Source organism: Vulpes vulpes, chromosome 10, assembly GCF_048418805.1.
Source record: "Vulpes vulpes isolate BD-2025 chromosome 10, VulVul3, whole genome shotgun sequence".
NCBI lineage: Eukaryota > Metazoa > Chordata > Mammalia > Carnivora > Canidae > Vulpes > Vulpes vulpes.
Window position 1 is genome coordinate 71,443,698 of NC_132789.1, and position 22,041 is coordinate 71,465,738.

Below are 22,041 nucleotides of genomic sequence, written 5' to 3' on the forward strand. Positions count from 1 at the left end.
AAAATGAATACATTCCCCAACAGGAAACTAGACTGCTCTTACCAAGATGAGGTGGAAATGCTGGGCTGGCAAACAACCAGAACAGATGTGTACCTCAGCCTGAGTCTCTGGTCTTGTTCTGTGGCTCTCTCGGTGTCTTCCCAGGGGAGCAGAACAGACAGGACTTTACAAAGTGTTGCCGATAGCAGCCTGCACCTGTTCCACAAAACCAAAGCTCATGGTAACCATAAACAAGAGCAGAAAAGCCTAAGAGTGTTACCTCCAAAGGCGTCTTACATGGACTTGAAGCCTGTTCCTTCACTGACTGGCTGGTGACCTCAGGCAAGTTACTTAACCTCTCTGTGTCTCAGTAAAAAGAGGATGATAAATATCTATCTGATCGAGGCTTTATGAAGATTGATGCTGATACATATAACTAGTAGCATCATGGCTGGCATATGATTAACACTCAAATGTTATTGGTTGCTGGTACGACTAACACTACTTGATGGTATGTGGTGATCTCTCACCCTTGGGTTTAGAGCCACAACGTGTGAGGTCAAGGTTGGCTCTGTCACTTAGAACCTCTATGCTTAGGCAAGTCACTTAACATCTATCAGGCCCAGTTTTTTCATGTGTAAAATGATGATATTATGTAGGTGCCGCCAAAGCGAGTGCCATATAATGATATTAGAGTTCCCTCCCTCATAGAGTTGTGATGGGGGCATTAATCAGTAAAGTCCTAGAACAAGGCCTGACAGATCCAATAAATGTTATCTGTCATCACCACCGTTAGCCGTCGCACAGGGTCACCATCACTCTGGGTGATTAATAACTAAACAACCACCACCATCAAGTCAATGGCCCCAAGTCAGGACCTTGAAGACCTTTTAGGTCAGGAGGAACTGTGGTCTCCACACCCTGAGAATCACCCAAGCATTACCCCCCTCCTCTGCCAGGAGGTTACCTCATGGTAGTGCCTGGGCGAGATGCACGTACGATATATAAAAAGGAAAGAACATGGACAACTTAGCTGTCAGAAACACACCGGCTTGTCAACGGGATACAGAGAGCCCAGGTTGTACTTGCCTGTCGCCTCTGATTCCGTGCTTTTTACACTTTGTAACATCCTAACAACAATGTTTATAACAACATTAGGTTGAAGAACCTTGTCATTGTCCCCTTCAAGGCTAGCCACTCAATAATACCAAGAATTCCCATTTTGGTAGATAATGACAAGACATAAGACAGCTTGGTGGTAAACAAGCAAATCATTTCATGGCAACATCTGATTTAATCAAAACATTCTGGTTCTCTCTCCTCTGAACCCATTGGAATGAACCAATCCAATTGGAAAAAAATATTTGTTTTATCTTTGCCACATTTATTTGCTTTTAGGGACTATTTAACTTGATCGGGCAGGGAAGTTGGAAAGAACAAAAATACTCGAGGCAGGGAGCCGCCTTTTCTGTGTCTGGCACTGGGCGGAACTGGCCTGGAGGTATTTCCACAGGGGCCTGTTCTCCAGCCGTTTCTCGAAATCCTCTGCCCTCTTTCTCGAATCCTCCGTCTTCCCGGGGAGAATCAAACCACTCGTGTGCCAGGTTTTGGGGGTGGGCGTGCAGAACGGCAATTAGAGAAAACAGTCGGTAACTTAACAGTTCTGTCCAGCCATGTGAATGAGCCCAAACTAGGAAATACACAAAATTTCCCGACAATCGTGTCGGGAGTGGCACAAGTGGCACAGGAAGGCAAAGATAAATTAGATCGGGATTTAATCCCAAGGAAGGCCCGGCCAAAATTCACATAAAAGACACGGGAATACCTGTGAGGAGCTGAAAGCTGCAGGTGTGCTTTAGATTGGAGTCTGCGGAAGCAGCACTAAGTGCAGGGCTTTTGTGTGACTGCTTTATTGACAAAGAGTTTTGGGAGCAAAACTGTTGAAGATGTGAGTGAAATGGGGCCGGGCAGGGGAGAAGCTGGGCAAAGAGGTGGGTACAGCCTCAGCCCGATCCCACCAGGATCTCAGAAGGATGCTTGCTGCTGCCTCTGATATGATAAAGAATATGTGTCTGGCACAGAGCTCCTCAAACCCTTAGAAATGATTATCTTTTGTTTTTATTTGCAGATGAGATGAGTCCTGGGGGGCCAGGGGGTGGGGCTAGCAGGCTTCAGGATGGGAGCTGGTCTGCAGAAAAGGCAGTCACACGGGTAGAGGGTTAGAACTTTCCACCCTGCTCCCCCACCTCTGGGGAGGGCACAGGGGCAAGGGATGGAGGTCAGGCACCAATGGCCAACGATTGACTCAATGATGCCTATGGAACAAAACCTCCGCAGAACCCCTGAACCATGGGGTTTGAGGAGCTTCTGGGCTGGTGAACACATCTACCTACCCTTAACCTGAGAAGCTCCTGCTCTAGGGAGCCTTTCAGATCTCACCCTGTGTACCTCACCATCTGGCTGTTCATTTGCATCCTCTACAATAAACTGTAATAGTAAGTGGAGCACTTTCTGAAGCTCTGGGAGTTGTCCTAATAAATTATCGGACCCTGGTGGGGGACATCATGGGAGCCCCCAAATTTGTAGTCAGTTAGGCAGAAGTGCCTGCCACTTGGGGGCCCCACTTGCAGCTGGCATCTGGAGTGGGGGCAATCTTGTAGGACTGAGCTCTTTCACTTATAGGATCTCATGTTAACTAACCCCAGGTATAGATATAGTATTAGGATTGAATTGAATCATGGGACACCCAGTTGGTGTTGGAGGATTGGCTGGTGTTAGGCAAAAGCCACGTATTTGGTGTCAGGAGTGGAGTCACAAAACACCACACAGTATGACAAAGTTGTTCCAGCTTGCAGTAAGGGACCAGGGGAGCGTAGAATAACCTCCCAGATATTCCTGGGCAAGGAGGCTCCTGTAGGTCAAGGGCAAGTGTGCAGGGAAGGGTACAGTTGTAAGCCCAGAGTGTCCAATCCTTGCAGCTAGGCCTGCCAGTGGGGCAAAGGGAATCTGGACAGAACGCAATAGTACCAATTATAAAGTTGCATTCCAAGGAAGAGAGGAAAGTGTTGGTGGAAGTTCCCATGGGATGTGAGCTTATCCCCTGAAATCAATAGGTGGCTGTCATTCAAATGGTAGTTCTTCCCTCCAAAATAAAAGAGGTTCCATGGAACAATCATCCAGGATGCTCCTGCCTCAAGATTCCAGTAAGACATAAGATGAGTGTATTAGGGTTCTCCAGAGAAACAGTAGCACTAGAAGATAGATGTGTAAGTCTGCTCAGATGGGTATGGAGGCTGAGAAGCCTCACACTCTGCTGTCTGTAACCTGGAGACCAGGAAAGCCACTGGGGTAATTCAGTCCAAGTCCAAAGGCCCGAGGAAGGGGGTTGGGATACGAGATGGTTCTGAGTCCCAGGAGAAGGTGGACTTTCCAGCTGAGGCAGAGAGCAAATTCTCCTTTCCTCCGCCTTTTTGTTCTGTTTGGGCGCTCAACAGATTCCACAATGCCCACCCACATGAGAGGCAGAGGGTGATCTTCTTCACTAGGTCTACCCACACTGATCTCTTTGGGAAACACTCTCACAGGCCCACCAAGAAAGAATGTTTTATCAGGTATCTGGGTGTTTCTCTGCCCGGTCAAGTCGACCTATACGATCCAACCATCACAGTGATGCAATGCAAAATGTTTAGGGCAGAGTTGACGTGATGGGTATCTCAACACCGAGGAAGATCCAAGGGAGAACATCTGGAGGGCTCCTAGAATTAAAAATTAAGCCAAAAATGAGGGTTTTTTTTAAAAAAAGATTTTATTTATTAATGAGAGATACAGAGAGAGAGCCAGAGACACGGGCAGAGAGACAGAAGCAGGCTTCATGCAGAGAACCCGACTGGATCCCGAGTCTCCAGGATCACACCCTAGGCTGAAGGCAGGCACCAAACTGCTGAGCCAACCCAGGCGTCCCCCAAAAAATGAGGTTTAAAATGAAGTCCTGATCGAACTCCAACAAAAATAAAAAATAAATAAAATTTAAAAAATAAAATAAAATGAAGTCCTGGTATAGGAGGTGAGACTATCATCCTTCATAGAAAAACAAAACCTTGAGCACTTACTATGTGTCAGGTGCTGTGACTTTTTGGCCCAAGCTTTACAATTTATGAAGAAATAATCTTCATAGGCACCGTCTTACTTACCTCTCACCACATTCTTATGAGGGAGGATTATCTCTACTTCAGGACACTGAGATCCGAGAGTTAAGTAACTTGCTAATGGTCACTCAGCAAGTGAGTGGGGTTTGGAATCCAGGAGTTATTTATTCAGAGTAGGACAAATAAGCCCTGGGGATGGAGATCCAATTCTCACTGCCACTCTGTCCTATTCCTTCAGGAGGGAATGGAAACGTGCCACTTTCTTTAATCTAGACCAGATTACAACTTCCAGAAGCACAAGACCGCAGCATGGGGGTGTCACAAAAGATACTCCCAGAGTGAACCACCTCATCGGGGGCACCCCTGTTGTTCACCGTGGTGTGTCCTCACCTCAGTAGCTATCCAGGAAAATCATATACCATGCACACAAGAAAGAGCCACTAGAAGAAGGGGTGAGGTAGGGTGTGGAATAATTTTGGGAGGTGAGGGGGTGGGAGGGTTCCCAGGCCATAGGTCATCTCAGGGTGAGATAAATCAGTAAGGAGGATTCCAGGGTTGTGTCTAGAGTATGGCTCCTAGAAATAAAATGAATAATAAATCAAAATCTTTCTGGAGCTGTCCTGAGAGGCAGGAGCCCCTTCTTCAGGCCTTAGAGCAGCTTTGCTGGAGAGTGTTTTGACCATCGTGTCCCTGCACGTTAGCCTGGTGTGGGTACACGATGTTTCTGAGTTTGCCTGCCCTGCCCTCTCTTCCCTGCCAGATAGGAGCTGCCAGCTCAAGTACAACCTCCTCACCTCAAATCAATTCTGCAAACATTTATGGAACATCTTTTCTTTGCTGGGCAGCATGCTGAATAGCTGTTGTTTATTAGCACTCTTAGAACGTTGACTTCAAGCAAGTCACTTGGCTCTCTGGATTTTAGCTTTCTAATCTGTGAAATATGATAATAATAGGGCCTTCCTTGAGTAATAAGCTCTACCTACAATTGTGAAGTCTAAATGAGCTACGATATCAGGGAGCGTGCAACTCTTGATCTCAGGCTTGTGGGTTTGAGCCCCATGCTCGGTATAGAGATTGGTTAAAAATAAAATCTCTTAATTTTTTTTAAAGAGTTAATATATCAAAACACTTAGGTACTCTCTATCTAACAGGCATACTTCTAATAAACATTAGCCTGTATTTTTATTACTGCTGTTAGTGATATTGCTACTCAGACAAAATGTGGTCTTTGGTTTATGGAATTTAAGGCTAGTGGGGAATACAAGTAATTATAATGAAGTGGTGGGTGTTAATGTACCCAGAAGTAGAGATGCTGTGGGAACATTCAGGAGGCGTCCCCAGACTTGGGTGGTTCTGGAACCTTCCCCAAGGGAAATATGGCTTAGCTGAGACCTGAAGTATGATTAAGAGGTCAGTGAAATTAAAGGTGAGAAAAGGCCCTAGCAATGTACAGTCATAGAATTGGCAGGTGAGAAAGGGAAGGCTTAGTGGAGAAGGCGGGACATAGGAACAAGGTCATATACACCTGGTAAGCTGACAGAAGGAGTTTGGACTTGATCAAAAATGGAGAAGACACAGGTCTTGCCCTTGAGTGGCTTCTACTGAGGCAGGAAAGATGAACATGAAACAGATACTCTCTTTTTTTGGATTATTTAATATCATGTGAGAGTAGAAAGGAAGGGCCCCCAATGCTGCCTGTGGCAGGGGAGGAAAAACCAATGGGAAAAGTCAAGGTGAAACACCCAGATCACCAGGGACAAGCATCACATGGGAGCACTTCCTCTTTCCAAGCGTGCCCTTTGGCCTGGCTTCCCAGGTTCTGGTGGTGTAACATCCCCCACCAAGTCAGAAACTTTACTGTGATCCCCAAAGCCACTTTCTCTGCCCTTCACATTCAGCCAATGTCCAAGGCTTACTGGGTTGCTGCCCCTAATACTGAGACCTCTAATTGCCCCAAGTGAGGGACTTGATCACATGTTGAGGGATGATTTCAACAACCAGTTGAAATCGGTTTACCCTGATCAAATTCAGCTTCCCTACCACGACCACCAGAGTGATCTCTGCAACACGTAAATCCAGGCACTTCTCCCCCTGGGTCAAAACGATTCAGTCTCTACAGAATCTTGCTCTACCTGCACTCTGCCCACTTGCAGAACTATCAGGGGCTAACATTAACATTCGTAAACGACTTCAGCCTCTCTGGGAGAACGCGAGAGTGCTAGTTTTGTTTTTTATTTGTTTATTTTTATTTTTAAAAATTGAGATATAATTGACATATAATGTCTAAGTTTAGGGTAGAAACGTGTTGATTTGATACATTTATATATTGCAACATGATTATCACCCCTGTCCCATGTTCTTTTTTGCCGTGATAGCATTTAAGATCTAGTAAGAGTGATATTTTTCAACCTGTTTTTGTACTAAAGGTAAGTCATTATCTTTTCTCACCTGTAATTTCACTAACCCTGAACTATTCTCTTTCTTGAATCACCTGAATTAAGGTGGTGGTTGGGATGGGTGTGTGTGTGTGTGTGTGTGTGTCTAGACCTTTAAGTTGTAGAGATTTAAAAAAAAAAAAAATCCTTAACTTTCTTATTTGTCTTTCTAGGGTGAGCCCTGTACCAGTGCCAAAATGTGGGTTAGAGGGAAGGAAGGTTATTCAGTGATGGAATTTTCCAGGTACAGTGACTTCTTAGACTGAATAATGTAAGATTTTTATTTTTTATTTATTTTGATTTTTTATTTATTTTGATTTTTTATTTATGATAGTCACAGAGAGAGAGAGAGAGAGAGAGAGAGAGAGAGAGCAGAGACATAGGCAGAGGGAGAAGCAGGCTCCATGCACTGGGAGCCCGACGTGGGATTCGATCCCGGGTCTCCAGGATCGCGCCCTGGGTCAAAGGCAGGCGCTAAACCGCTGCGCCACCCAGGGATCCCATAATGTAAGATTTTTAGTGTTTCCTCCTTTTTTTGTTCCTCTCCAAGTTGTCATTTTTCATATCTTTCTTTTTTAAGATTTTATTTATTGATGAGAGAGAGAGTACATGCACGCACAAGCAGGGGAAAGGGAGAAGCAGGTTCCCCACTGAGCAGGGAGCCCGGTGAGGGGCTTGAGCCCAGAGCCCTGGGATCATGACCTGAGCCGAAGGTGGACTCTTAACTGACTGAGCCACCAGGTACCCCTCAGTTTTACCTTTTTAAGACTCATGTTTTTTTGGGGGAATAGTTTACATAAAATAAAATTTACTCCTTTAGATTGTATTGTTCAACAAATTTTGTCAATTGTATACAGTCACATAATTACTGCCTTAATCAAGATATAAAATCTTTCTACCAACTCCAAAAGTCTCCTCATGCTCTCGTGTGGTCTGCTCACCCACTCCCATTTCCTGACAAGATTTGATCTGTTTTCCAGAAAGTCATGTAAATGGAATCCTAGAATATGTGGCCTTTTGTGCCTGGCTTCTCATACTTAACATATTGCTCTTGAGACTAATTCATATTGTTGCACGTGTCAGCAGTTTGCTTTTTTCTTTATTTTTTTAATTACTGAGCATTATCCTATGGTCTGGTTGTACTGTGATTTTTTAAATCTATTTATCTATTGCTGAACATTTGGGCTGTTTCCAGTCTTTAGCTATTATGACTAAGATTGTTATAAATATTCATGTATAGACCTTTGTGTGGTCATACAAAATCATTTCTCTTGCATAAATACCTGGGGGTGGTATTGCTATTAAACATAACAAGTGTATGTTTGATTTTATAAGAAACCACTAAGTTGTTTTAAAGTGGGTTTACCATTTTCTGTTCTCACCAGCAATCTGAGAGTTTCAGTTGCTTCATATGCCTGCCAATGTTTGGTAATGTCAATCTTTTAAATTTTAGACATTCTAGTGGGTGTGCAATGGTATTTTATCATGTTTTAGTTTAGAGTTCTCTAAATTCATAACTTGAATTTTTAATGAATTGAATTGAATTCTTATTGAATTGAATTAACTCGAATTGAATTGAAATTATTCTAAATTGAATAACTTGAATGCTTAATGAATTTGTCACTTATACATATTCTGGGATGAAAGTGTCTGTTTAGATATTTTGATCACTTTTTAGTAGGATTTTTATATTTTTCTCATTGAGTTGTAAAGGTTCTTTAGGAGTATTCTTGGATCTAGAATACCTATTATCAGATATAAAATTTTCTGATAATTTTCCAAGTCTGTGGTTTAAAAAAATTTTTTTAACATTATCTTTTTTAAAACAGTTTTATTGAGATATATTCACATTATCTTTTGAAGAGGAGAAATTTTTCATTTTGATGAAATCCAATGCATCAATTTTTTCTCACTGTTTATGATATTTGTGTCCTATCTAAGAAACCTTTGCCTGACCCAAGGTAACAAGATTTTTTTCCTATATTTTGTCAGAAGTTTTATAGTTTTGTCTCTTACATTTAAGTCTACGACTCATTTAAAATTAATGTTTGTGTATGGTGTGAAGTAAGGGTTAAGGTTCACTTTTTTGGTGTGTGGATGTCTAATTGTTCCAGCACCATTTGTCAAAAAACTATCCTTTCTTCATTGAATTACCTGGGCAGTTTCATTCAAAATCATTTGACTATACTTCAGTAGATCTCTTTCTGGACTCTCTAGTCTATTCCCCTGATCTGTATGTCCACCTTTATATTTTTTAAAGATTGTATTTATTTATTCATGAGAGACACAGAGAGAGAGGCAGAGACACAGGCAGAGGGAAAAGCAGGCTCCCTGGGGGAGCCTGATGTGGGACTCCATCCCAGGACCCCAGGATCATGCTCTGAGCTGGAGGCAGATGCTCAACCTCTGAGCCACCCAGGTGCCCCTGTATTGTCCATCTTAAGACCAGTACTACTCTGTCTTGATTACTATAGCTTTAGAATAAATCTTCAAATCAGATAGAGTGAATCTTCCACCTTTGTTATTTTTTTTCAAAAATGATTTCTAGGTCCTTTGCAATTCCAAATACATTTTAGAATCAGTTTGTTGATTTCTACAACATAATAAAAAAGGCTGTTGAGGTTTGCTTTAGGATTATGTTGTATCTATATATTGATTTAGGGAGAATGATATCTTCACAATATTGACCCTTCCCATCCATGAGCATGATCTCTCTCTTAATTTATTTAATTTTCCTTAATTTTTCTCAGCATTAAAAATTTAATGTGCATGTACAGGTAGGTGTTGCACATATTTGATTACATTTATCTCTAACCATTCCATGCTTTTGAACCTATCATAGATGATATTTCTAACATTTTCAATTTCCAGTAGTTTGTTGCTAGTAAATAGAAAAACAACTTATTTTTTGTACTGATCTTATATCTTGAAACCTAGCTAAACCCACATATTTATTATAGTAACTATTTGTATTTTTGATTCCTTAGCATTTTCTATGTAGATGGTTATGCTGTTTGCAATTGAAGACATTTTTACTTTTTCCTTTACAATCTATATACTTTTATTTGTTTTCTTGTCTTAATGCACAGGCTGGGATCTCCATCACAATGGTGAAAATGAATTGTAAAAATAAACGTTCTTGCTTTGTTCCCAATCTTAGGGGGAAAACATTTAATCTTTCACCATTATAAATGATGTCAGTTGGGGGTTTTTTTTGTAGATAGGTTTATCAGATTGAGGAAGTTTCCTTCTATTCCTAGTTTGCTGAAATTTGTTTTATGATGGATGGATGTTGAATTTTGTAAATGATTTTTTTTTTACATATTTTGAGATAATGATAGGATTTTACTATTTTGGTCTGTTGAGATTGTGAATTCCTGACTGATTTTGAATACTGAACCAACTTCACCTTCCTGGAATATATCCAAATGGATCATCCATAGATTACCTCCTTTATGTTTTCTGGATTCAATTTGTTAATATTTTGTTATTATGCTTTTGAGAGATGTGGGTCTATAGTTTTCTCTTCTGTCTTATCAGTCTTGGTATCTAGAAAGATGTTGGCCTCCTGGAATGAGTCGTGAAATGTTCCCACTTCTATTTTTGAGGACAAGTTTATGAAGAATAGGTGTTATCTCTTAAGTGTTTGGTAAAATTCACAAGTTAAGCTTTCTGAATCTGGAATCTATTTCTTTCTTTTTTTTTTTTAAGATTTTTATTTACTCATGAGAGACACAGAGAGAGAGAGAGGCAGAGACATAGGCAGAGGGAGAAGCAGGCCCCATGCAGGGAGCCCGATGTGGGACTCGATCCTGGGTCTCCAGGATCACGCCCTGGGCTGAAGGCGGCACTAAACCACTGAGCCATCTGGGCTGCCCTGGTATCTTTTTTTTTTTTTTTGAATCTATTTCTTAAATGGAGATAGGGCTATACAGATTATCCACTTCTTCTGAGTTGGATTTGGTAGCTGGTGTTTTATTCTTTTGCAGCAGTCATTTTGTGTGAGACGTTGTCATGATACAACTGTCTTGTGATTTCCCAGCTGCTATCATTGATATTTATTTATTCATCCCATCTTTATCTACTATGCCATCTTATTATGCCATCATTATTTTTGTCCATGTAATAGCTGGAATCAAGAGATTACAATATAATTTATCTGGTTGATAATGAGCATGTGGCAGGGGGAACTATAGTGGCAATACAGAAGGCATGGTAGACCCTGGGCTAAAAATACCATCTCATGAAAGACAAGGATTGGCCTGATGATTTTGTTAGACAAATTTGCCGCTTTTAAGTATTGTTTTAAAAATGGGAAGGGAAAGAAAGGGAGAACTTGAAAAAAAAAGTCTTCTCGGCAGCATTGGAAAAGCCAAAAGGAAAAATGACAGGACCTACCAGCGTGATGTTCATAGAGTCATTTCTAAATCGAATTTTTAAAAAAATTTATAAGAAGTAAGATTTCCCTTTTGTGTTTATTTTAGAATTGTTGGCATATACTGAAATATAACAATTTCTTGATTGGGAATGTTTTAAAACAAAACAAAGGAAACCAACTTTCCCCCTTAACTCTTTATTGCTTGCTTTTGTTCAAATATTATAAATAACCTTTGAAAATATGACAGCCATATTTGTTGAAATAGCACTTTCAATGATTTGAATGACCTACTTAAAAAGCAACTTACCAAAAAAAAAAAAAAAAAAAAAAAGCAACTTACCCTCCAAGCTACTTTTGCACTTAAAATGTTTTCTTTGTTCATATTAAACCCTATACTGTTTTCCTAAGGACAATTTGTTTACAAGTACTGTATAACCTACTTTGACTTAATTTATTCACATTCAAGCTGGCATTTTTTTCTACCACTGTCAAAGTGTTATAAGAATAAAATTATGTGTGTGCTGTAATATATTGATGAGGAGAGATTTAAGCCATCATATACAGACAAATGGAAGATATTATATTGCTTTCTGTTATGTCAGGGCATGACCATCGTAATTTGAATGTGCTAGGTTAGCAGAAAAGGACTATATATGTGATCGGCTAGCCTTTCAATGTGTGGTGTATATGGACATTGTCTTGTGGTTCATAGAGGTGGTGATTATTTGTGCTATTCAGAGCTTGCCTTTTGTAGCTCAGCCACATGCCTTAGGTTAAAGTTAGTCTCATCTGTGATTGCCAATCTCCAGATTGGTTCACTGGGTGCTGGTGCTTCTCAGAATTCCATGACTAAGCCAGGAGTGGTGTTTGTTATTTACTAGCAGGTATTTCTTCTGACTGCTCTGCTTACCACATCATCATTCAGGGCCTTGACCTTTGCAAATTTCTCAGGAAAGTCAAACATACCTAAGCCGCCCAGGCTTAGGTCTAATAACACCATCAATTGCTCTTTGGGAGGTCATGGAACAAGGGCTCAGAGGATGATCTGAATGAGAAGGAAACATAATTGCTCCAAATTTTTCATGAGGAAACAAGAATCCAGAGAAGTGAAGGGGCTTGATCATGATCCCCTCTCTAGAGAAGCCTTTCTGGACTTTCCAGGGTGGTTTGCAGTGGTGCTTCCTAGTGGTTTGCAAAACCAGTCTGTGCATTTCTCCGTGACTTTTAACCCTTTGTTAGAATGAATTGTCAGTGGTGTCTCTCTCACTAAGCTGAGACCCTCCCACTTTTTAAAAAATATATTTTATTTATTTATTCATGAGAAACAGAGAGCGAGAAAAGCAGAGACATAGGCAGAGGGAGAAGCAGGCTCCCCACAGGGAGCTTGATGTGGGACTCAATCCCTAGACTCCAGGATCATGCCCTGAGCTGAAGACAAATGCTCAACTGCTTAGCCACCCAGGAGTCCCGAAACTGAGACCCCCTTAAGAGTGAGCTGAGTTATATTTGTCTACAAGACCTGGAACAAGTACTCGTGAATGTTTCTTAAGAGGAGGAGTCTCTCACAGGCTGTCTACTAAGTACCATAGATGTGAGGTCAGGCTCCAAGAGACTAAGGAGAAATTCTAAAACAGCCAAGTTCCTCTTGGTAGCTGACCAGAGTCTGAAGGCTCAGCCACAGATTAGGGTAAGAAACATATCTAACTGGGGAAGATGAGAACTCAAGGCACCCAGGCCAGAAAGAAGGTATTAAAAGTGTTTTAGTTCCTTTACTTGAATTCGATCCATTCATTCCTTCAATAACTTTATCCTGGGTAGCTACTATCCAGGGGCTTCTTTAGGCACTGGGGGCATAGTAGTGATTACACACAGTCCCTGCTTATGTTCCAATGGGACAGAGATACAAAACAATTGACAAAAACCATTATAATGTCAGGCAATAGTTAAGTGCTGAGATGGAAAATAAAGCAGGAGAAAGAAATGGTCACTGGTAAGAAAGGGGAAGCCTCTCTGAGCCAAGACCTGAGCAAAGTGATTCCATGAGAATATTGGGGAAAGTACAAAGGCCTTGAGGCAGGGCTTGATATGTTTGAGAAACAAGGAGGCCAGAGGATTAGGATATCATGAGGGAGAAGAAAGAAGACAAAGAAAATTATTCTGCACTAGTGAAATAATGTCTTCTCTGGTACCAAAGTCATATGACTGATGATCCTCCGACTATATAGGCCAATTGCAACAGAGTCTCACCCATACAATGCTGGAGGCAGACTTTTTTCTTTAGAGCAGTACTTCAATGGAGGCCACCTTAGGACAGGGTTCTCACCAGAGGTCAAGAGGACTCTCAGGATTCATAGTTGGCCCTCAGATTGTTAACTGATCCCCTAAATCTATGCTTCCAGAACATTTTTCTTCAGAGAAAGTCTTAGATAGAGCCTGTACACAAATGCCTGGGCCACAGAGGAACATAGAGTGAAATAGGTCAGGTATGAGAACCTGGCCACACTTTGCTTTTTACACACAGAGGAGTATGTTTCACTTCTACAGAGAAATAAGGTCTCTCCCATTTGTCTCGAAATATCTAGTCTTTGGATCTTTTATTTCCCTACTTCTGTTAGAGACTTGGGTCCAGAGAAATACTTCTCCAACACAAGAGAAACAACAAATGCAAGGGTGATGACAAATGGCAAGTAATGTTCGGTGTTGGGGAGACCACAGGTGATGGTGAAGACCGTGGTGAACAGGGGGATTACAGTGAATGTGCCTTCCACAGGGGCCTTGAAGGAATGGAATCCAGTGTTGACAGAGTTTAGGGCTGGTTAAGAGAAAGCAGAAACCTGGATCACTTTAGGAGTGAAATCTCCAGAATTTTAATTTGATTCGCATTTTTTAAAAAAGAATCTTGGCACACCAACCCTAATAGCCTGAGGGATCAAATGTAGCCCGTAGGCGGGTGGTTTGTTAACTCTGGCCTGTAGATTTTTATCAGAATTTCTGAGATATCTGTTACTTTATATTAACAACTATTGTCCTAGAACATGACTTCCCTCAACTTCTGTGCATAGAAAGACCAAGGGCATGGCCATCTCCCACGTTCCTGGGTCCTAGAAGTCTAGGGGAAAGCCATCTGCCTGGCTTTTCCCTCTGCAATCCCCGAAGCCAGCCAGGACACCAGGGAGTGTCCTCCATTATGGGGCTGGAGCAAGCAGGACATTGTAAAAGGGAACTGGTATTGAGAAGCAGCAGAGAAGTGAGAGATGCTCATCATATGGAAGATAGCTCTGTTCTTTATCTTCTCAAGTCTCTATTCCACTCCCTCCCACAGATCCCTTCCTATCCAACTCACTACACCCCATGACAGTGTCTTTGATTACAAATTGCAGAAATCCAAATCAAACTACATAGGGAAGGATTAACGCATTGGCTCTGTCCGGTATCTGATTAGTCCAAGGGTAGTGCAGCTTCAGGCATATTGGAGTCAAGTACTTAAGAATCTCTCCCTCTCACTCAAACCTGAGCTCTCCTTTCTTCTCTGTTGCTTTCATCCTTTGATGGCCTCCTCCACAGTAGAAAAGTCAGCTTACATGGTCATTATGACTGCTCATCATCTCAGAAGGGGAGGGATCATTCCTCTTACAGCACCTTACATCAGATCCTAACAAAATAATCTGCTTGGGCTGTGATACTGGACAAACCCTGTGGCCAAGAGAATAAGACACTTCTATTGACTAGGTATGACTGGGTCCATGCTCTCCAGTGGAGTGGATTTCAGAATCACAGGGATTCATGAGGATGGTGCATGTGTGTGTGTGTGTGTGTGTGTGTGTGTGTGTGTGATGGTGGTTGTGGTGGTGATGGTGACATGGCAAAGTTTAAAAGAGATAGTGTCCAATTAAAAGCACACTTTTAAAAAAATATTTTATTTATTCATTTAAGAGAGAGAGAGAGAAAGCACGAGCAGAGGGAGGGGCAGAGGAAGAGGGAGAAGCAGACTCCCCACCAAGCTAGAAACCCAATAGGGCTCCATCCCGGGACCCTAAGATCATGACCTGGATCCCAAGATCTTGACCTGAGCTGAAGGCAGACACAACCATCTGAGCCACCCAGGTGCCCCCTAAAAGTGCTCACAGGTATTTCAGACACAAAAGCCAACAATCATCTTATAGCTTCCTCCACCCCTAAAACAAAAACTAAAACACTCTCTGCAGCTAGGCAAAAGCTCAGTGTGGAGCACCTGTCAATTCCAATATTAGAACATCTGCATGGCAAATCAAGAACATCCAGTTTGACTTTGGCACACAGAGATTCCAAGGCTTGGCAATCCCTCAATGCAGGCAACAGAAGAAACTCCCAGCTTTGTGAAAATCACTCTCCCTTCCCTCTTCTGTGGAATGACAGTTCCCCACTGCAGCCATGCACCTGCCCCACTGAACGTAACAGATATGAGATACAGATTTTTACCAAATTCAGTCATGTAGCAAGTGGTAGCACAGTGAGGATCCATGGCTGGCCGTTTAACGTTAAAGCCACCCTACTAAAGCACCATTCACCCATCCATTCCCCCACTCACCAGTCCTGTGGAATGCCTGCTAAATGCTGGGGACTATTTGGAGGAGCCGAGATATAGCTGCGAACAATGCAAAGACAAATACATGTCCTCATGAAGCTTACATTCGAGTGAAAAAGAGAGAAAACCAGACCAATAAATAAAAAAATAAACTAGGTTAGATAGTGATCAGCATTAAGGAGAAAACTAGAGCAGGGAAGAAAGAGGAATGTGTGTGTGGGCAGGTTGATTTTGAAGAGGGTGGTTAGGCAAGGTCTCACTAAGAAGGTGGCACTGAATAAAGGTCTGAGGAGGTGAGGGTGCAAACCATGCAGATATCTGAAGGAAGAGCATGGTGGATCAAGGAGATAGCATAGAAGGCTCTGAGGAAGGAGCAAGGGTAGTAGGTCTTGGAAACAGCAAGGAGTCCGATGTGTCTTAAGTAGTGATCAAGGAACAGAGCAGCAGGGGATGAGATCGGGGAGGTAAATGCAACCAGACCTTGTAGGCCGTTGTGAGTGGCTACTCAGATATTGTCATTCCGTCTGGTGTGATGCAGCCATTTGGACTGGAGCAGAGGAGGGACATGCCATGACTTGGTTTAAACAGGCTCACTCTCTGTCAGGAAGAGTCCATTCGAGGGACAGGGGTGCCAGGAAGAGGCTGCAGCAGTAAGCCAGGCTGAGACTAGTAAGCCAGGCTTGGACTGGTGTGTGGTGGAAATGTGGCAAGGGCTTCAATTCTGGGCTTATTGTGAAATCAGAGTCAAAGAATTGGCCAACACATAGGACGTGGGATGTGTGAAAAGGAGCAGTCAAGATGACTTTCGGGCTGTTAGCCAGAGCAACTGGAGACCAGATATGGCATTTTTCAGAGATGGGGGGGAGAATGAAGGAGGAATTGCTTTTGGTTTTTTCTTAAAAGGGGTTGTTTTAAGAAATTATCGGGTCTCAGTTTGGGACACGTTAAACCAGGGATGTCTATTAGACATGTGAAAGGCAATGGCAGTTCTGGGAGTCCAGGAGAGAGACCCAACAGTACTGGGGTCATAAATTCTACAACTGCACTCTATTCCCTGAGAGTAAAAGAAGACCCTGATCCACATGCAATTTTGGAAAATGATAACTATATAAAAAATACTGGAAATGTATCAAGGAAAATCAAATTTTAAAATTCACCCATATCCCGCCACCCTAGAAACAGCGGCTTTCATTTCTCCACATTTTCTTCTGTTTTGCCCGGAGGCATACATAATGTTATAATGTTGTAGTCATAACATAGTTACAATTTCATATTCTCTCTTTTTTTTTCACTTAACATGGCCCTATAAATATTTTCCTAAGATGCTCCCATATGTGTTTCTTGGGGATTAAAAAGACCAACAAAATGCTGGGCATCCCTGGGAAACATTTCAGAAACAAAAGTCAAAATCTTACTTTGTTACGAAGTTTGGTGCCCCAATAGCTGGCATTATGCTTATTGTAATTTTTAAAAAAGATTTTATATATTTATTCATGATAGACATAGAGAGAGAGAGAGGCAGAGACACAAGCAGAGGGAGAAGCAGGCCCCATGCCGGGAGCCCGACGCAGGACTCGATCCCGGAACCCCAGGATAACGCCCCCAGCCAAAGGCAGGCGCTGAACCATCAAGCCACCCAGGGATCCCCTCTTATCGTAATTTTTTAAAAAATTTTTATTTATTTATTTATGATAGTCACAGAGAGAGGGGCAGAGACACAGGCAGAGGGAGAAGCAGGCTCCATGCACCAGGAGCCCGATGTGGGATTTGATCCCGAGTCTCCAGGATCGCGCCCCCGGCCAAAGGCAGGCGGCCAAACCGCTGCGCCACCTAGGGATCCCCATAATTTTTAATGGATACTGTCTGTGGAATGACTCTGAGCTCCGACCTCAATGAGGAGAGCTGGCCACACACCCAATACGGGAAGGGCATTCCAGGAGGAGGGAAAAGTGTGTGCAAAACAGGGAATAGCACATGTTAGGAGGCAACAGGAAATCACATTAAGGAAGGTTGCTGGAAGATTCAGCTGACAAACAGAAATTTATTTTCTCTTCGTAAAATGCTTAAAATCTTTTAAACTACAGAACCCTTTGTTTGGGATTCTCTACCAAGGAATAAGAAGCCATATGGAATAATTTAGAACATAGTGAACCCTAGTAGATGACTAGTGGTTCTTAAAGGTTCTGGGCCTCAGACTATACACACAAACTCTCCATGGAATCTGATTTATTCATTCATCTCAGTCCCTGAGCCAGGACTGGGGTCCAGTCCCTTTCTTTTATAAAAAAAAAGGCCGAGGGTCCAAAGACAGTAAATAACTTGGGCAAAATCATTTAGCTGTTTTATGGAGTTTCAACTAGGGTTGAATCAGATCCGCCCTCCACCTGGAAGACTCTAAAAAAAAACTGGATTCCATGCACATGACTCTGACGTCGCCAAAGCCCTTTGTTAGCTGGAAGATGCCCCCCTCACTTCCTTGCTCGCTTGCCTATCGTCTGCATAGTTATTTACTCAAAAGCAGGAAAATTGTTGAGAAAACCATTGCTCCCTGACTCCTGGCCCAGAAGGCAGGAAGCTGGCCTACGTTTCCTCTCGGGGCCAGCAGGGGGCGCACCAGGCAAGGCTCGCGAGCCGCGCCTCCCCCACGCCGCCTCCCCCTTCCTCGCCCAACTTCCCCTTAGCCCCTGCTTCAACAGAAAGTGGCCATTGACCTTTCAAGCTTTTGAGCAGTGATGCAATAGAATAGTATTTCAAAGAAAAATGGTCATCGAAATTTGGGATCCGGTTTTCCCGTGAGTGTTAATGGCTTTAAAAAAAAATAGGTCACATTTAAAGTAGGTCACATTTTGGAGGCGGACGTGCAGGCCGGGCGCCGAGTTCCAACTGAGGCCAGGGGCCTCCGACCCGGTGGGAGGAGGTGAGGGTCTCCGCGCGGGCAGTGACGGGATCTTAACGAATTCCCGGTGCCCGGGCGCCAGGCCTGCGGGGAGCCGCCGGGACTAGAGCTCCCGGCACCGCGGGGGCGCGCAGGTGAGGGCGCCGGGCCCCGCCGCGGGCGCAGGTGAGCGGGGCTGCGGGCGGGAAGGAGCGGAGGAGCCGGCGGAGGAGCGGCGGCGGCGGAGAGGAGGAGACAGGGGGCCGGAGCGCCTGGGGGAGGAGCCGCTCTCCGCCAGCGCCGCTTAAGGAGGCGCCGCGCTCCGCCCGGCCGCCGGCCGCCGCCTTCGAGGACCTGGGCGCCCGCACCGCCGCCCGCCCGCTCCCTCCGGCGCGCGGGGCCTGCAAGGGGGCCGCTGTCGCTCCACTAACGTGCTGGCGAGCAGGGGGGCCGCCGCCGGGGGCGCCCGGTCTGGTCTCCCCCACGCGGCTCGCGGCACGTGCAGGGGAGAGGAGGGCGCTGGGAGAGACGGCGCCCCGCGGAGCCCTCGCGCTGAGCGGCCGGAGGCGGGCGGGGACCCGGCGGGGACCCGGCGGGGACCCGGCGGCCCCGCACCCGGCGCCCTGAGCCCGCCTCCCCTGAAGCCTGCGCATTCGCGCCGGAGCCTCTTTAAAGCAGAAGCGGGGGCCGCGGTCACGTGAGGCGGATTCCTGGAAAGTTCCTGGAAAGCGGCCTCCGCAGCAGCCGGGCGGGCGCGGACGCGGAGGGAGGCGGGGAGCGAGGGAGGCGCGCGGGGCCGGGCAGTCGCGCGCACACCCCGCTCCGGGGACCGACGTTTAACTCTTGCCATGTCTCGCCGCCCGCCCGCCCGCGGCTCGCGGGCCTTGGGCTTCCCTTGAAGCATGAGCCTCCCCGCCCGCCGCTCCCGGCGCTGCGCGGGCCGCGGACAGGGCGCCCCGGAGCCCCGCGCGCACAGCCTCAGGACCCCGCGCGCCGGCAGCCGGGGCGCCGGAGGAGCTCGGCCGGGGGCTGGCGGCAGGTAGGGGTCGGGGGAGCGCGAGGGCTCCTCCCCGAGGGGGGTCGCGGGGGCGGGCGCCGGGGCGCGGCTCTGCGCGCGGCCGCCGCTGCCGCCGGCTCGCGGGGCTCCTGGGCGACGGGAAGTCTCCGGAGTTTCCTCCCCCGCCGCAAACCGCCATCCCAATTAATAGTCCTCCTAATAGCCTGATCCGCCGCCCCTCCCTCCCGCCCTGGCTCCGGCCTCCTCCCTTTCTTCTCCCCACCTCCTCGGCCGCCCCGGGTGGGGACCTCGGAGCCCGGGGCTTCCAGGCGAGGATCCCCGCGCCTTGGTTTGCGCGCGCGCCGAGAGCTCCGGCCGCCGCCCGGCGCATCCCCGGGCCTCTGGGTCCCAAGTTGAAAGTCAACGGGGAACCTCGGCGGACACCCTTCCTCTCCCGGGCCCCCGGCGCCCCCGCCCCATGTCCGCCGGGGAGGCCGCCTGGTGTGGAGGCGGCGGCCGAGGCCGAGGTAAGGGCCCGGCGTGGGGCGGCCGCGGCCGGGGGTGCGGCTCCGAGCCCCCGCGAGGGCTGCGCGCCGGGGCCGATTCCTCGACAGCGCCCGCGGCGGCGGCGGCCGCGCAGTGGGCCCCGGGAGCGGCGCCCCCGCCTCTGCCGGACCCGGGCGCTGGGGGGCGGGGGCGGGGGCGAGGGGCGAGGCGGCCTCCGCGCCGGGGGGCGTCGGCTCCGGCTCCTGGCGCCCGGGCTGGCGGTTCAGGGTGCTGGGTCCCGGGGCCCCCGGGCGGCGCGGGTCGGGAGCTAGGGAGTGCCGCGGGGCATCGCTCCGGCCCTGCACGGGGGCCCGCTTAGCCGCCCTGCCCGCAGGTGCCCAGGCTCTGCGGCCCGCGCGCTCCGCTAGCAGCCCTGGGCGGGAAGACACCCTGTTCCCCCCCCCGTCCCTCCCCACCCCTCCCCCCTCGGCAGCTCCTGGGTCTTGGGTCCCTGCGGGGCTCTTTATCCTTTCTCCACAGCTGGGCCGGGCCGGCCCCTGGATGCCGGGGGTTAAATGGCGCAGGAGCAAAGACGCGGAGGAGTCCCCGGGATTTTCCACGTCTGCCCCCCCCCCCCCCAGCCGCGGGGTCCAGTCTGCACCGACCGAACCCCGTACTTTCTTTCTGCAGGCAAACTGTGGGTGACCGCGCTCGCGGGGGACTTTGCCATCCGCGCACCGGGGCGTGGGGAGCAAGAACCAGAAGCACCCCAGCCTCCCCCCTCCAGCAGTTCGGATACCCCGCAGGGACTCGTTTCGGGGTCCCCTCTGACGCCCAGGAAGGACGTGTGCCGCCCCTGGCCCCAGCGCGGGTGGGCACCTGTCTGCCGCCGGGACCCCGCTCCCATGACCCTGCGGTGCCTCGAGCCCTCCGGGAATGGCGCGGAAGGGACGCCGGGCCAGTGGGGGCCCGCGGGGCCCGCGGAGGAGCCGACCCCCGAGGCGGCGCGTTTGGCGAAGGCCCTGCGGGAGCTCGGCCACACAGGTAGGAGCGGCCGCCTCGGCGCGGGCGCTGCGGGCGGGGAGCGCGCGGGGAGCGCGCGGGGGGCACCGAGGACGGGCTGCAGCGGCGGAGGATGCCCGCTCGGCCCGGCCCCCGGCGACGCGAGAGGACAGCGGCCCTCGAGGGACTCGGAGGCCCAGGGGAGGGCAGGGCGCGAGAGGCGCTTCTCGGGAGCGGCCGCCCGGGGGTCGGGAAGTGCCCGGCGCCTCCCTTCCCGCGGGGCCAGGGCGCGAGTGGCGGCGGCGCTGCCCGCGGCTTCAGCCGCATCCGGCTCCCGAGCGGAGCAGCCGCGGCAGCCCGGGGTCCTGGCGGCCAAGTGGCCGGGCCCGACCGACTGCGGCGCCGCGGAGCGGGGGGGGGGGGTGCGGAGCAGCCGGCGACCCCCGACCCCTGCCCCGCGGGCCTCGGGGCGGCTGCCGGTGCCCAGGACAGCCCTGCGCTGCGCGGGGCCCGCCGTCGCCTCCCGGCGTCGGAAAGAAGAAAGGATCGGGGTGGGGTGGGGGGATAATCCGGCGGACCACGGAAGCTTTCAGAATCTGGATCCTAAAAGCTTACGTTTGGGGTAAAGTTGAAGTTTTGGTAGCTCTAGGGAGAGGGAAGAGTCCCTCGCAGTTCGGGTCTTTGCCGCCCCACAGGCTTTCGGTCAGCGCCTTGGGCCGCGGACGGCAGGTATCGGAGCAATGGGGTGGGGGTGGGGGTGAGGGTGGGGGTGGGGGTGAGGGGCGGGGGGCGGGGGTGAGCACTCGGCTCTGACCTCCTGTGCAGAAGGGCCCGGAGTCCCTGCTGAAGCCCGGCCGAGGCCGCGGCTGGCGCGGGCCGATGCAGCCGGGACCGCCGGGGACCGCCGGGGGTGGTCGGGTTTGGACTAAGGGCAAAGTCCAGGAGTGGCCGATTGTAAACTTGAAGCACTAATTATCAGTTGGGGCTTCCCTCATTTCTCAGTGACTGTTGTTAAGGTAGTTGTGATCAAAGCAACAAACAGGAGCTGTTGTACCGGAACTGCGCTTGGAAAAGGCGCAAACAGCAGTGATTTCCGAGGGCTTTGCACCGGGGCGCAGCCCTGAGCAGATCTGGGCAGGAGGGTGGACACCGACCTTCCAAACAATTGCGTCTGTTTTCA

The 22,041-nt window shown here is 47.9% G+C and overlaps 2 protein-coding genes across 6 annotated transcripts in view; both read left to right on the forward strand.

Moving 5' to 3' along the window:
* MRPL42 (mitochondrial ribosomal protein L42) overlaps positions 1 to 11,263 on the forward strand; it is a 78,778-nt gene extending 67,515 nt beyond the window's left edge. Inside the window, exon 7 of one of the 2 annotated variants that reach the window (XM_072724574.1) lies at positions 6,733 to 11,263. The gene's annotated coding sequence lies outside the window, so the exon portion shown is untranslated. Of the gene's footprint in view, positions 1 to 144 lie in introns of both variants that reach the window. The other variant, XM_072724575.1, reaches the window with a different exon arrangement.
* Positions 11,264 to 19,428: 8,165 nt separating this feature from the next.
* SOCS2 (suppressor of cytokine signaling 2) overlaps positions 19,429 to 22,041 on the forward strand; it is a 76,820-nt gene continuing 74,207 nt past the window's right edge. For 2 of the 4 annotated variants that reach the window (XR_011994906.1, XM_072724577.1), the window contains exons 1-2: positions 19,434 to 19,900; positions 20,550 to 20,903. Coding sequence is in view for 3 of the 4 variants with exons in the window: in XM_072724577.1 (XP_072580678.1) it covers positions 19,852 to 19,900; positions 20,550 to 20,903 (403 nt within the window). In the remaining variant the exon portion in view is untranslated. Of the gene's footprint in view, positions 19,901 to 20,549; positions 20,904 to 22,041 lie in introns of all 4 variants that reach the window. The other 2 variants (XM_072724576.1, XM_072724578.1) reach the window with 2 other exon arrangements.